At 36.3% G+C, this 15,832-nt stretch overlaps 1 protein-coding gene across 1 annotated transcript in view; it reads right to left on the reverse strand.

Moving 5' to 3' along the window:
* The window catches only part of LOC125679462 (uncharacterized), a 54,081-nt gene that overhangs the window by 8,200 nt on the left and 30,049 nt on the right, over positions 1-15,832 (reverse strand). Inside the window, exons 4-12 of the mRNA XM_048918690.2 lie at positions 15,492-15,678; positions 12,785-12,903; positions 8,790-8,900; positions 6,814-6,920; positions 5,020-5,156; positions 4,176-4,264; positions 1,020-1,148; positions 380-596; positions 189-279 (exon numbers count right to left, since the gene is read on the reverse strand). Of these exons, the coding sequence (XP_048774647.2) occupies positions 189-279; positions 380-596; positions 1,020-1,148; positions 4,176-4,264; positions 5,020-5,156; positions 6,814-6,920; positions 8,790-8,900; positions 12,785-12,903; positions 15,492-15,678 (1,187 nt within the window). The remainder of the gene's footprint in view (positions 1-188; positions 280-379; positions 597-1,019; positions 1,149-4,175; positions 4,265-5,019; positions 5,157-6,813; positions 6,921-8,789; positions 8,901-12,784; positions 12,904-15,491; positions 15,679-15,832) is intronic.

Below are 15,832 nucleotides of genomic sequence, written 5' to 3' on the forward strand. Positions count from 1 at the left end.
GTGAAAAAATTATCTTCTGATCTCCAATGTGTACTAGTCATTGTTCTCGTTGGCATCATTGTACTCAGTGTGCCATCTCCAGGCATCCAATATCCGCACACCATGTGTGAAGAACATTTACTGATGCATATGGCCTTTCGAGGAAAGAGCGAGAACCGCAGGGATATTAGTAACATGTAATTTCTAACCTTTATGGCTATATCAGTGTTCTTCCCATTTCTTTCTCTACCTAATAAAATTCCTCTGAATACCTCTCCAAATGCTCCTCTTCCCAACAAGCTGAAGAAGTAGAATAAAAGCATGATTAATCAGTTAGTTTTGATATCTAATCACGACTATCGCGATTGAATACCCATTGCATCGTATTGAAAACACTTACGTATGTATTTGAATTTGCGATTTGTCTATATCAACAATAGTTCCTTTCAATAATCGGTGGCAATACCATCGATAATTTGGATTCCCTTCAGTTAATATGTTCTCCAGTGTTTTTTCAACTGTCTTTGTGGCTAAAAAATCATGAATGGACACTTTTCTGTCATTAGCGTCAGTTGATTTATAATTTAGGCAAAACCGTCTTCTTTTCCGGACAATTCCTACAATATAGTTTTACGATTGATTGATTAAATAATATTTTCCGCCACACTCAACAATTTTTCAGTTATCTGGTGGCGCCCAGTTTTTATTGGTGGAAGAGAGAACCCAGATACAGTGTACCTGGGAAGAGACCACCGACCTTCCGAAAGTAAACTGGGGAACTTTCTCACTCACCGGCGCGATCGAGATTTGAACCCGCGCCCGCAGAGGTGAGGGGCCGTGTGATTTTGAGCGCGATGCTCTAACCACGAAATCATGGGTTTTGATTAATGGACCGTTTAATGTAAAGGATATTTTATATTGTAAAATAATAAGAATTGTGAAATTTCACACTCTTTTAAAAGAATATATATATATATATATATATATATATATATATATATATATATATATAATAAAACAAAACAAACGAAACCACTTACCTAGTGAAATAATGAATAAAATTAAAAGACAGAGAACAAGAATTGCGATGACCATGAAGACGCTTGGTGAAACCTGTGTATTATGTTCCTGCGTGAAATCTAACGGTACAATTGTATTTGATGATGAATCTGAAAGAAAAAATAAAAGATTTTAGTGTTAGACGAAAAGGTGCTACAGTTGGACTTGTATACTATCTAGGTATTTAATTTTGAGTACTCAAGCATCATGGATTACTACTTTTTTAGAATGATCACCGCGCATGCGATATCACATCCCTACAAAATGCACTGTTTTATCACGTTTCATTACAAAGTAACAAAATCCATTTGTAACGCATTATTTCTTGTATGTACAAATTTAAATTCATGCATAGAAGTCCTGGTTTTTGTGATATGCACAATTACTAAAAATAAGTATCGGTACACTCTTCTTTGTCACTTTATATTTCTATGTTTAATTTATATGATCCTTGGTAGGAATCCTACTTTTAAATATAACTTGCATGTAGTACGTATAAGTGAGTGGTCCGTCTGATTAACCGCGTTTAAATATTAGTCCATTTTACACAAACAAAATCAAGTAGTCTATATAAAAAGTGAAGATGACGAACAGTGATCAATCTCATAAAAATACAAAATCAATAACAGGACAAACACGGACCCCTGGACACATCAGAGGTGGGATGAGGTGCCTAGGGGGAGTAAGCATCCCCTGTTAACCTGTTACACCCGCTGTGAGCGTCGTGAACGAATTAATCTATAGTCAAAATCAGTAAGCAAAGAACGAGCCAACAATTGATATATCAAACTCACCAGACCTAATGACAGGATGTACTTGTAAACAAGAGGCCCACAGGCCTTATTGTTCACCTGAGTACTAGAGAAAAAGTATCAATACTCCCAAGGGCTATGAAATCTGTAAAAAAAAAAAATCCTGTTCTGAATATCTAAGTTAAATCCTAATGTTCAGCAACAGTATAAAACAAGATAGTATGTTCTTTAAACTTCAATGCCCTCAAAGGTGTATACACTGATGAAGACTTTGCATGATATAATAGGTGTATTAACATTAAACTTTTAAAAAATATGACTAATTTGGACCCATCCTAGACCCAAAACCCTGAGTTGTGAAAGTGACCATTTTTTGTACATCCTTTTCTGCTATTCCTAAGTATGCATTTAGATTTTATACAGTATCAGCAAACTTACACATAAATACTATATATTAAGTTTGGCCCCATCCTGGGGTCAGAACTTCTACCCCGGGGATCATGAAATTTACAATTTTGGTAAAAGCCTTCCTGCTCAACATTACTATGCATTTATGTTTTCTTAAACATGTGCGATTTTAGAGAAGATTTTGTCAATTTTGTAAATTTTGGGAAGTTTTAGCCCCGGCCCTATGGCCCCAGGGGTGTAGGAATCTTAAAATTTACAATGTATGCCCCCCCCCCCCCTTGTCTTAAAGATGCTTTATACCAAATTTAAAAAAAATTGGAATGATAGTTATTTAAATTAAAAATTTCTATTGTTGACACATTTAATAATTGACCATTTTGGCACCATCGTAATACTAAACCTTTACCCCTGGGATCATCAAATTTACAATTTTGGTAAAGGACTACATGATCTTTCTAAATATCCATTTAGTTTTAATTGAGTATCAATAGCACTAAATGAGATGTTATTTTAAGTGTTTTACACATTAACAATATATAGTAAATTTGGCCCCGCCCTGGGGTCAGTACCCCTACCCCGGGGATCACGCAATTTACAATTTTGGTAGAAGCTTCCTTCCTCATCATTACTATATACTCACTTTCTCAGCTAGATGCCCAGGAGTAAAGAAGATTTTTAAATAAATACATCAATTTTACATTTTTACCCCAAAATTACGACCATTTAAGGTGGGGGTCATAGAATTTACAATTCCCGGTCTCCTTAACCTACAGATGCTGCATACCAAATTTTGTCAAGATTGAAAAAAACACTGGAGAACATATTAACTGAAGGGAATCCAGTCAAGATTGGCTCAGTAGGTTCTGGGAAGAAGTTGTTAACGGACGACGGACGCAGATCAATAACAATAGGTCACCTGCGTGACTCGGGTGACCTACAGTGTAATAAGATCATTATATCAACCAAAGAGTCTGTAAAATGCTTACTTTAAACAAGACTGTTAAAGCCTGTATAACATAGATTTGTTTGTGAGTAGCCTTCCTCGGTTTAGAAATTGTTCATACCCATAATATTCTCTCGCGTATTAGATTAGTTGAGAGACATAAACACCATATGCAAGTGATGAAATATTGCTACATAGATATGGGAAATAGATTATGGAAAACCTAAATTCTTCCCGTTCACCATAAATTAAATCGAAATATGAAACAGATGTGGAAGAATGTGGCGTTATTATTTTGAATTCACTGGGATTTTTCGAATCAACATGCGAATGAAAATGAATAGTGTTAATAGACAAGTATTTGAATCTTTGGTTGAAGATCACAACAAGAGGTTTCTTGTCTTGTAGACCTCACAGGAATACAAGAAAAGGTCAGCAAATAAAGGGAGGCTTTACAATTCCAAACAACATTTCGAAGCCGAGGACGTTACCATGCATCACCAATGAAAACAAAAAGTTTACTTATATTCTACAACGGTTCAGAAATATAGATCGGATCGTTTACCTATACAGCTACGTATTAGGTCACTTCGAGTTGTCATGGCAGTTTCTGAAATGGACTAGGCCTATATGGTTCTTTTGCTGATGAAAAAGGTGAGCTAATTTTAATATTTAGTTTCATCTTGAAGGAAACTACAAATACGTGGAAGAGGGTTAACTTACCTATGCATCGGCGTGGTTTGTTTTTTTTTTACACGATCTCGAAATGTAGACGATTGACTTATATTGAATGGAAAATATTCTTCAGTCATTTATAAATTTGTTTTGCAACATTTTTATAATATGAAATTCAGTTTCAGTTATCGACTTTATTCTTGTATTAGCGAAACACTAAGTGTAAGTAAGTTGTGTATCTATTTTCTCATACTCAGTTCAAGATTACATATGCAGGTATATCTCAGAGTAATGATTTTGATCTTTGCAATAACCATAGCAGAATTACACATACACAATTATAATTCCACTATACTTACTATGAAAGCAACTTTCTGAGAAGGCTAACTTTATGATTCCAAGAAATGTCCTACTATCCAGATGAACAGTGCTGAATTCAAGTTTATATCTGAAAGACAAGCAAACGATTTTCTGTTTACAGATCAATCTTCTAATATCTACACAGGGTACCCTTCATAGCGAGAGCGAAATATGAACCTAGTTTTCTGATCTTCGCATGATTTTGTTTCCTCAAAACACGCAAGTGTTGTAAAAAAAAAAAAAAAAAAAAAAAAAAAAAAGAACTTGAAGTCATTTCTTATTTGTTTATCTGTTTTACTTTAACTAATCAAAGAGTCATTTTTTTTCTCTAGAATAGACAGTAAGTAGCCAGGCCCATAAGGGAAAATGTTTCACTGTGATAAGAAACAAACCTTTTAGTTTTTCTTCCGCAGAAAATAAAATTATAAAAGTTTTCACGATAGTAAACTCTCGTTAACTATAAACTAGTAAAGCATAATCTACTATCATCGTATTATTTTCAGGGTATACCCCCCAATTTGTGAATTCTAATATCCTTACAATTATAAACGCGAAAATATTTTACAATCAATTATACAGTCTATCGATGGATTTAAAAAATCATAAACGATATTACATTGTACCTATATGAATAATGCATTCGCGTATTGCTAGATCTGAGATTAAATGAATGACGCATATTTTCCGTATTGATAGTGATGATACCGAATTCTTAGCGAGTCCTTGCCAATAATCCCCCCACCCGAAGAGCTGTAGTTATTGTATATACAACTATGTGAAGTAGGCTTTACAAACACGGTTATACGTAGATATATTCGTACACATATAGTTTATAATCGTTACCTTTGAGAGATATTTGAGATGGGGAATGTGTAGGTTGTATCATCAATTCTGTCTGGAATTGTCCTGTTACTGCACACGTTGTTGAGCAAGCAGATTCTCCAGTACCATAGCAAATTTCCATACGCTTTCAACAATACCTGTGAATAAGTGACATAAAGTATAATATTACTGAGTTTAAATTCAATCGATCAAAGATTCTTTTGTAAGTTATATACAATATGTACATCTGATATGGCAGTGCAGCCAGTTGTTTAGAATGTTCCTACAAATAAGAGCATTCAAAAAAAGACAACTAGTGTCGAGTCTCGCAACCAACAACTATCAACCACCAAAACAAAAATTCAATCTCTAAGAGCTCAGCATAAGAAGATAAAGTATTCCGGGTCTATGGAATGAGACATTACAATGAACTCTCACTGCTAAAAAAGCACCCCGCGACTGTCATCTACACTGTATCTGTAATATCCATGGCAATTTGCCTAAAGTGACATCTCTATATATAAATTCCAAATAACTATACGAATAAAACCAATACTAAGAAGTATAAGAAATGTTCCTTCCATCCATTGCTGTGCGGTATATATTTACAAAATATTACAGTAGAAAAACAGCGATAGCAAGACCAGTACATTTTATGGCGTGATATAGGTTGCTACCTTGAGGCATCATTCTTGAGCTTAACAAATAGTTGAAGACAATCTCTACCCAGAGTTATCGTTCCTTATATTCACATATAAGTGCGAATGAAATGAACGAAAACTGATAAACACTGGTGTGACAGTGTAATACATGTAACTAGATTCTCTCATACCGATAATTGTAAAGTATTCAGTACTGAGCAGCACACTCTATAAATGCACTTTCATTGTAATGTTTTTCATAACTACATCTTCATGTACCTACTATGAACACACATCTATACAATTGATAGCTAGATACTAATATCAATTTTACGTGTAGTAATTTTGCATTGGATGTTTGCAAAATTACAAAACTGAAGCTTTATTATTATTTGGATCAGCTAATAAAGCATTGTTAACTTAGGCTATGATCATTTTTATCTGTACGACTGAATTCACACTAAAGAAAACTAATGACGTTAGACTTGTCCCATCAAACCAATGACGTTAGACATATCCCATCAAACCAATGACGTTAGACATATCCCATCAAACCAATGACGTTAGACATATCCCATCAAACCAATGACGTTAGACATATCCCATCAAACCAATGACGTTAGACTTGTCCCATCAAACCAATGATGTTAAACTTGTCCAATCAAACCAATGACGTTAGACTTGTCCAATCAAACCAATGACGTTAGACTTGTCCCATCAAACCAATGACGTTAGACTTGTCCCATCAAACCAATGATGTTAAACTTGTCCAATCAAACCAATGACGTTAGACTTGTCCAATCAAACCAATGACGTTAGACTTGTCCCATCAAACCAATGACGTTAGACTTGTCCCATCAAACCAATGATGTTAAACTTGTCCAATCAAACCAATGACGTTAGACTTTTCCAATCAAACCAATGACGTTAGACTTGTCCAATCAAACCAATGACGTTAGACTTGTCCCATCAAACCAATGACGTTAGATTTGTTCCATCAAACAAATGACGTTAAGTCTTGTCTCATCAAATCAATGACAGACTTGTCCAATCAAACCAATGACGTTAGACTTGTCCCATCAAGAGCAAGCACAATTTTTAATGGAGTCGTGTCTTTCATCATGGTAGATATTACGTACACGCACTTCTCAGTATCAAAACTACACAGACTTACTTGGCATGTATTACTTCCCAGTACTGGTGGTAAGCTTACAGTCGAAAACGCTGACGTCAACTTGTTTCTGTCTTTACAATAATCTTTCCGTGTCAATAGCATCCATTCTGAAAGAGAGAAATGAAATACATACTAGGTTTCCACACCTTCACGTGATGTTAATATAATGTATTGAAATTTTGTAATCACGTACGGCTATATGTCCTATGTATTTTACATTTTGATTTTTACTTGAATTTAAAATAAAAATTGACCCCACCCATTTGTGCTGAATCTGTATGTACCCTCAATGCAACACACACATAAGCAGGCATAAAACTGAACATTAGAAATTCATTCTTTAGATTTACCAGAGATTTACCCCTTTTTGTTTATTTTCTATTGATACCAGTCGATTCCAAATAATTTTATAAAACGTCAAACTGAACAAAGATTTGATAAACCACATTGTGCAAGGTATAAAATAAAGAAGAGTTTGCTCATGAAGTGAGGTCAACTAGGTTTAATACTTGAGGCATTAACCAGATTGAATGTATTCGAATCAATAATCTCTATAAGCTTAGAATAGTGTAAGACTGTCGATGGTTCAGTTTTGCTTAACACAATAAGCGAAATGCATTAGGTTATACCATCATGACTTGGTCATAAACAGTCTAATTGTATTTTGTGCGATAAAATAGCTCCTTTGGGTTGCAAACGTACTCGTCAAGTTTATCAATCACGTTCAAATTAGGAGAACCAATGAATTCCCAAGAGATCTCTCAAATCTAGCAGTCGAAAATTGAAATCCGGACGGCCTTTATACCGGGTTTAATGTGATCGCTTTACAGGAAAGAAACGGTAGTCCAACCGTTATGGTACTGTGATGAAGAGCTGCAGTGACGAGTCCAGTTAAAGCTACGTAGTTTATTTGTTCGCTTTACGCCCCCTCGAGAATGTTTCATTCCTATTGAGACGTCACCAGCTGTAAGTGAAGTACCACAGACCTATGCTTACTTGTAGCGCTCAGGGCCGTAGCAGTGAGGGTTCTTTAACCAACGCTTGCCGCGACACGGGACTCCCATTTCTAGGATCATATATCCAAAAGACCTGTGATTCTCACTTCTAAATAGCGAACATTTGGCGAAGTAGCTATAACTACCCATGTTAACGTCGTAGGTTTTACGCAGTCATGGCACGATTGGGACTCGAACTCACGACGTCCCGTTCGCGAAGCTACGTAGGGAGCATATACATTGAAAATAAAGTACATAATTACAACTGCAGCAGTAAATAATATGTACAGTGCACAATGGAAGAGTTAAAATGACATGAAGTACAGGAAGAATGACCATTTATCAGTTAAAAGATAAGCGTCCCGTGGGGAACGGGTTAGAATAGGTCCTCAGTACCCCCTTGCTTGTCGTAAGAGTTGACTAAATATAGCAGCCCTTAAGATGAAACCTCTAAAACCGAGGCACCGAGTCACAGCAGGTGTGGCACTATAAAGATCCCTTCCTGCTCAGAGGCCGTAAATGCCGAGCATAGGCCTAAATTTTGCAGCCGATCACAATGGTGTCGTCTCAATATGTTAGAGTGAAAAAATCTCAAGCGGGATGTTAAACAGTTAGACAACCAACCAACTAAACATAGGCGAAATAGATTTTGCATAAGGAAGTTCCATTTTAAAAACTGATCGTGGCGTGACAATTGGGAAAATGTGATTATATAATCATGATGTTATGTTTATCATGATTACAATGCCGTTGTTAGTTATCGTGGAGTATCTCGTGAAGATATTATTGAATGTAAACGTCACTAACATATTGTAACACGGATATATACATGGAGAGAGAGAGAGAGAGAGAGAGAGAGAGAGAGAGAGAGAAAGAGAAAGAGAGACAGAGACAGACAGAGAGAGCGAGCGAGAGAGAGAGAGAGAGCAAACACGTATGTTGTTTTCGTTCCTACTTGGGAATTCTTAGACGTCTAATTACCATTGATGTCTTTGTGAGGATCTCCTTTTGTCCGGTGAAGGCTACATCCATGATACGACTCAATGAGTGGACATGACGAGGTCATTTCAAAAGTACAGTTTCTGATCGACTCTAAAAATAAAAATAATATATATTACAGAGATATACACTATACACACACGTCATTGAATAACCACTTCTGTCCTAGCCTGGATTTGAACTGGTGACCTGTGTTACCAAATCTCCAAGCAAGGCGTGATCAATGCCGGAATTCTCAATACGCGGTCACACGCTACATTAACATTGAGAAAGGAAACCAGATACTGTACTAATATTTCTTAACAGTGTTGGCATGCATGTACAGTGTAAAGCTGTTTCAAACATGTTTTAATTACCAAATCCCTTTTACAGTCTGCATTTGAACATAGTGTGGGAGTCTACGCCGTCTTCTTAATGTATGCAACCTATAGATGAGACTTCAATATCATAGTTTTTAAAGTGGGGGTGTTTTATGTAAAATATATTTGATTACATACTATGAAAAAATGAAAACACAATTGTACTTATACTCCAACTGCCCTTTCAAAAGATGAAATTCTTCAAAATCATGCTTCAGTTTTAGACACATTTAATACCTCAGTCAATGGGTCGAATGAATATGAGTTAATGCACATATACCTATATTGGATTCCTAAACTACATAAAAACCCTTACAAACAAAGTTACATTGCTGGATCCAGTAAGTGCTCTACCAAGACCCTATATTTGCTCCTCACGAAAATATTAATAGCTGTAAAGGAGACACTTCAAACTTACGGTGCCACTACATATGCCAGAAGTGGTGTTAATCAAATGTGGATTCTAAAACATTCTAAAGAACTTTTAGTAAACCTGAAATCGCAAAACTTTTCCCAAATCAAGAACATCAAAACCTGACTTTTCAACACTTTACACGACCATTCCTCACGATAAATTAAAGACTAGCCTTTTTGACATCATAGACAGTTGCTTCTTCAACAAAAAATAGAAAAAGGAAATATTCATATCTAGTGATCAGTCGTCCAAAAAATTATTTTGTTAAACACCACTGTGATTCCACGCACAAGTACTCTGAAGTTGAAATAAAAAGTATGCTAGAGTTCCTCATTGACAATATCGTCGTGATATTTGGTGATCAGGTCTTCCTACGGTCTGTTGGAGTTCCCATGGGCACGAATTGTGTTCCCTTGTTAGCTGACCTAATTCCATATTCATATATAGCACAATTTATTCAAAAACTTCTACGTGAGAAGAAAATATTTCTTGCTGTGGCCTTCAATTCTAGATTTAGATATATCGACGACGTTTTGTCTATTAACAATGATAACTTTCATTCAAATGTCAATTCCCTATATCCCTGTGAGCTCGAAATAAAAGACACCACAGAGTCGTCCACTTCTGCTTCATACTTAGATATTTTATTGAAAGTAGACATTAACGGCAAACTGACTACTCAACTGTATGACAGACGGGATGATTTCAGCTTCTCCATCGTCAACTCCCCATATTTAGGTAGCAATATTCCATTATCACCTGCATATGGTGTTTATATCTCTCAACTGATTCGATACGCAAGGGCTTGTTCTGCGTATGGTCAGTTTTTAAATAGAGGCAAGCTACTGACGAACAAGTTGATGGTACAGAGGTTTCCACAGTCTCGATTGAAGTCAGCATTTCGCAAATGCTATGGTTGTTATAACGATCTAGTTCGTCATTACAACCTATCATTGGGTCAAATGCTGTCTGACGTGTTTCATACCGATTGTTAGGCCGTTCTTGGCACACTGATTTTGACTACGGATAACACCGTTTACCTGCTCAGGATATAGGGCTCACGGCGGGTGTGACCGGTCGACAGGGGATGCTTATTCCAAGGCACCTGATCCCACCTCTGGTGTGTGCAGGAGTTCGTGTTTGCCCAGCTCTCTATTTTGTATTACTTATAGGAGTTATGAGATTGATCACTGTTCGTTATCCTAGCATTTCATTGTTGTTTCCTGTGAACTACGACCAAACGACATCCATGTTATATATTATGAGAGTATACTTGTGGGGGATATATCGCATACTAAAACTCTGATATAGCGAATTTCTGGGGACCCTCCATAAAAATTCGCTATAAGCGTAATTCTCTATACGTTTATAGCGAATTCATAATTCAAATATAACGAATTCGTTATAAAACTGATCTTTTCTACATGTATACCAGTTATATAACAAAGCAGCAATCGATATACTTGCGTTTGTAATTGTCTTTATGAGAAATGAAGCATATACACTGTATATTTTCGAGAAGAAATATTTTTATACAAGAAATACACACATTGATTTATATATGATAATCTATCTTGATGGATTATTAAGTCATGCAAGAACATGTCGAGAGAGAAATGTCAACAAAAGTTTGCGCAATACATACATGTACAGTCTATTGCAATTGTCGTTTACTTGTTGCTTTACACAAATAAAGGAGTGTACGATAAAATTAATGCAATCAAACTTCAAATTTAATTAACGATAATAGTAAAGAATACCGACAATATATTTCTTAAACGTATGTGTAAGGTTTGTTTTGCGTTAACAACCTTTTTTGAAAAAGAAAAAATTCGCAGTAAGTGTGGATCCTTTATATCAATGAAAGACGATTGTTAATAATCACAGAGTATAAAATTAAAAAAAAATAAATTCGTTATAAAAGGTGATTTTTACGTTCATTTTTAATTCAAGGGGAATAGGAATTTACTTCGTTATATCCGTAAATTCGCTATATCCGTGTTCGTTATAGACGCATATTTTTATTTAGAATATATAAAAAATTTGCCGGGGAAATCGTTTTCACTTCGCTATAGCCGTAATTTCGCTATATCCGTGTTCGCTATATTCGAGTTGTACAAGGATTGCGACGATGCCACGCAAGGTACCCAATTAAAAAGTATGTTTGCATCATGAGTGAAAGATCGGGACCGCACAAGCAAGTTAGGTGAATGTTCACAACTATTTTACCATCACATGCCTAGACAGAGACCATTACAGTGACGAAGATCACCGTACTGGCATATATATCCAGCCTAATGGTTGAAATATTGTATCCAGCTGGATTGATTGTATCTTGCTGAACGTCTCGCTCGAGAATTTTTCACTCATATGGAGACGTCACCAAGACCGGTGAAGGGCTTCAAAAGGCCTATGCTCGGCGCTTACGGCCATTGAGCAGTGAGGGTTCTTTAGCGTGGAATAACTAAACTTCATACTATAAGTACAGCACGTGCAGCAGCGAGACTCTTTGTATTGCGTTGGAAATTCATATAGCAATGTTGGAAATTTCATTTTTGAATTAACAATGTTTGTGATACCGTATATTACATGTACATTGTGTATATTTGAAAATAAAGGGAAACGTGGAAATAGTCTCGTTTAAAGTCCGCATTCCTTAAATTCTATGGTCGTTATAACGATCTAATTTGCCAATACAATCTAGCATTGGGTCAAATGCTGTCTGATGTGTTTCATACCGATTCTTAGGCCGTTCCTGGCACACTGATAACTCCGTTTACCTGATCAGGATATAGGGATCCCGGCGGGTGTGACCGGTCGACAGGGGATGCTTACTTCTCCTAGACACCTGATCCCACCTCCGGTATATCCAAGGGTCCGTGTTTGCTCAACCCTCTATTTTGTATTGCTTATAGGAGTTACGAGATTGATCACTGTGATCTTCGCCTTTCATATTTAAATGATTCGGCTTAGATGACAAATATTAGGAAAACAGATGAAACTCGATATCCAATGGATACCTTAGTCTGGTTTTCAACAGATTTTGGCGTGAAAGATGCATTACTGTGAGAGGAGACCGGGATACCCAAACAACAGCTAGGGCGTGCCCTCGCGATTGCCGTGACTTCTCGCACGTTTACAGCTACGTATAAAACGAGAATTACGGAGCAAAATCACGAACAATAAGAAAAAATTACACATACCTCTTCCACAAGTGCTGAAAGCTATATTTGATATCTTGATGGAGTTGTTGATGGCTCCATGCAATCTAAAACGCACAGCGAAAGGCATGCGAATCTCACCCGGTTTCCATGTGTACTCCCTATGATGTAAAAATATAACATTAAAGCTGCGAAGTCATACAATTGAGACATAATGCACTATGATATGATATACATTAGAACTTGTGTCGAAAACAGATATAGAAGGAAAAGAACATTTTTCGAATCATATACTTCTGTAACTTATTCGCAAATCGATTCCTATCTGCAGTTATTTAATAGGTTCAGCATGCATGTAATGTAGTGCATCCGCAATTCCCATTAGTGAGTTTGGCAAATATGTCCTATTATTAGTCAACACTAAGGCAGACTATTTTTGTTGAGAAATTACTGAAACCAAACGCGCTAAAACACACCTTTTCCGAGGAAAATAAAGTCGGTGGATGTTCAACCAACTACTGCAAGTGGAGACCTTACAAAATAAACCCCTTAGATCAGTTGAGAAACATGTATACCGGTAGTATTGACGGACTTCAACATGTATACCGGTAGTATTGACGGACTTCAACATGTATACCGGTAGTATTGACGGACTTCAACATGTATACCGGTAGTATTGACGGACTTCAACATGTATACCGGTAGTATTGACGGACTTCAACATGTATACCGGTAGCATTGACGGACTTCAACATGTATACCGGTAGCATTGACGGACTTCAACATGTATACCGGTAGCATTGACGGACTTCAACATGTATACCGGTAGTATTGACGGACTTCAACATGTATACCGGTAGTATTGACGGACTTCAACATGTATACCGGTAGTATTGACGGACTTCAACATGTATACCGGTAGTATTGACGGACTTCAACATGTATACCGGTAGCATTGACGGACTTCAACATGTATACCGGTAGCATTGACGGACTTCAACATGTATACCGGTAGTATTGACGGACTTCAAAATCGCAATGGTGGAAGTTGTTCTGTGTTATCTATTAGTTCAACCAATACATGTGATAAGTTATATAAAGTCGTTTCTATTCAATGATGTTAATCGCAATTGTTGTTCCCTGAGGGGAAACATGTGAAATAGAAGTCAAGTGCATCAAAAATGTGGTTTGGGTTACGAATAACGGGTATGGTTACCATTACCGTAGTGATAATAACGGCACTTATGCGACGTGTCATTGACTGATAGACATTCCTAATGGTTCTTTAGGGGATGGTCTGCTACTCTTCCAGCAACACCCTTCCCAGTGAGTCAATCCTGCTGAAAAATTTAATCCATTGTCCTGCCAATGCTGCTGCATCAATAGTATTAACACAGGCTGCAGAATGTCTTCTACAAACCGTCTGGCACTGAGGGCAAGTTGCATTCACAATGACCAACTGTGTGCGAAAGGTTGTATTAATCACACACCAGACCACCTCTGCCTCGTTTAAAGACCCACTTTTCTACATAACGTTCATTTAAACGACCGTAAACTCAAGCTCTGTCATCAGCAATACTAACGTTAACTTTGGACTCGTCGGAGAACGCCCCGCGTCCATTTTAGGCATTGATTCAGCATTTATCTGGTCCACTACTTTAAAACTTTATACAGGGGTAAACATAAATACGACTTGCTACCTCCCGCTGACTAACGCCTGCTTGCAGCATATTGACGGTTTGATTTCGTATTTTATTGCTTAAGCGGGGCATAGTCTTATATTTTATCTCCATTTTGTAATTGCAATTACCAGAATTGTATTTTAACGGAAAAACTCTTTTTTACCTTTTCATTAGCTCCCGTAGAATTACGTGTAATGTTATTTGTATCTGGTGAATAATGAATGCGGGTAAGATAGGTAATGAATTTTGAAAACCAGTACGACGCATAACGAGTGAGGTTAGCAAATATAATTTTTTTTTTAAAAAAACCTTGTTTTTAATTTATTTTGAAAAAAAAATACATGTCGTAGTTTTAAATTCCTCCAGTGTACATGAATATACTTTATAATAAATCCAACGGCTGCTTTTCTAACTTTTTTCAAAAGCTACAATTTTGGACCGTAAAGGCAGGATAACAGTGCGTTATGTTTAAACGAAGAACCTTATCCTACATGTATCGCTACAGTTTAATTAGAATAAAACTTGAGCTCGATAACGATTCATATTGAATTGTTTTAACGGTGTTACAAAAATGAATACATCAGAACAATTTCTTGAAATGAGATTTAGGCCGGAAAAAAACCTTGTCAATATAATCAGATATGCCGAAGACGAATGTGGCCGACTTTCACAACAAACATCCTTATTTTTTTCGTAAACAACACAGTTTTAAGATTAAAAGGACGCGAACTACAAGAAAAATTGTTGACGTCAGTTGGAGAAATGAATTGGTCACATAAACCCAATTCCTGTTTACGTAGTTTTTTCTCATTACTCTAGAAACTAAAAGCTCTATGTCACTATGAAGCAAGCCTGAAAAGTTACATTATTGATGACGAAAAGCCAATCAATTCGTATTCGTTATCTACAATAGTGTTGTTCCAATATTTCATCCGAAATATTCAAATGATGAATACTAATGATGCCAATACCAATATCTGTTTTCTTTCTCCATAATCTCGGATAACCGGGACTGTAAATTAAAACATTAATGATTTTTATGAAAGGAAATGGAGATAAATACTTACAGGGTATTATTTTCTACAAAATATGTTTTCATGGCAAAGGAGCTTTCAGAATCATTGGTGTTGACAAAAACAGAAACGTTCCCTAGCCCTTCCATTTTCCATTTCAAACATGTACTTCCAGTTGAGCCAAATATCCAAGGAGAATTCATAAAACCAAGCTGAGTTATCGATCCAGTGTGAATAATTTCTACAAAATAAATCTACAATGAACAATAATGATTTAGTGTCATACATGTGCATTAGGCCTAGTGCACGACTGAAACTGCAAATTATCGACAACTTTCTGCGTAAGGAAAATTCAAACTAGAAAATTAATAATTGGTTTGATTTTAAATTATCGA

The sequence above is a fragment of the Ostrea edulis genome, chromosome 2 (assembly GCF_947568905.1).
Source record: "Ostrea edulis chromosome 2, xbOstEdul1.1, whole genome shotgun sequence".
In the NCBI taxonomy this organism is placed as follows: Eukaryota; Metazoa; Mollusca; class Bivalvia; order Ostreida; family Ostreidae; genus Ostrea; species Ostrea edulis.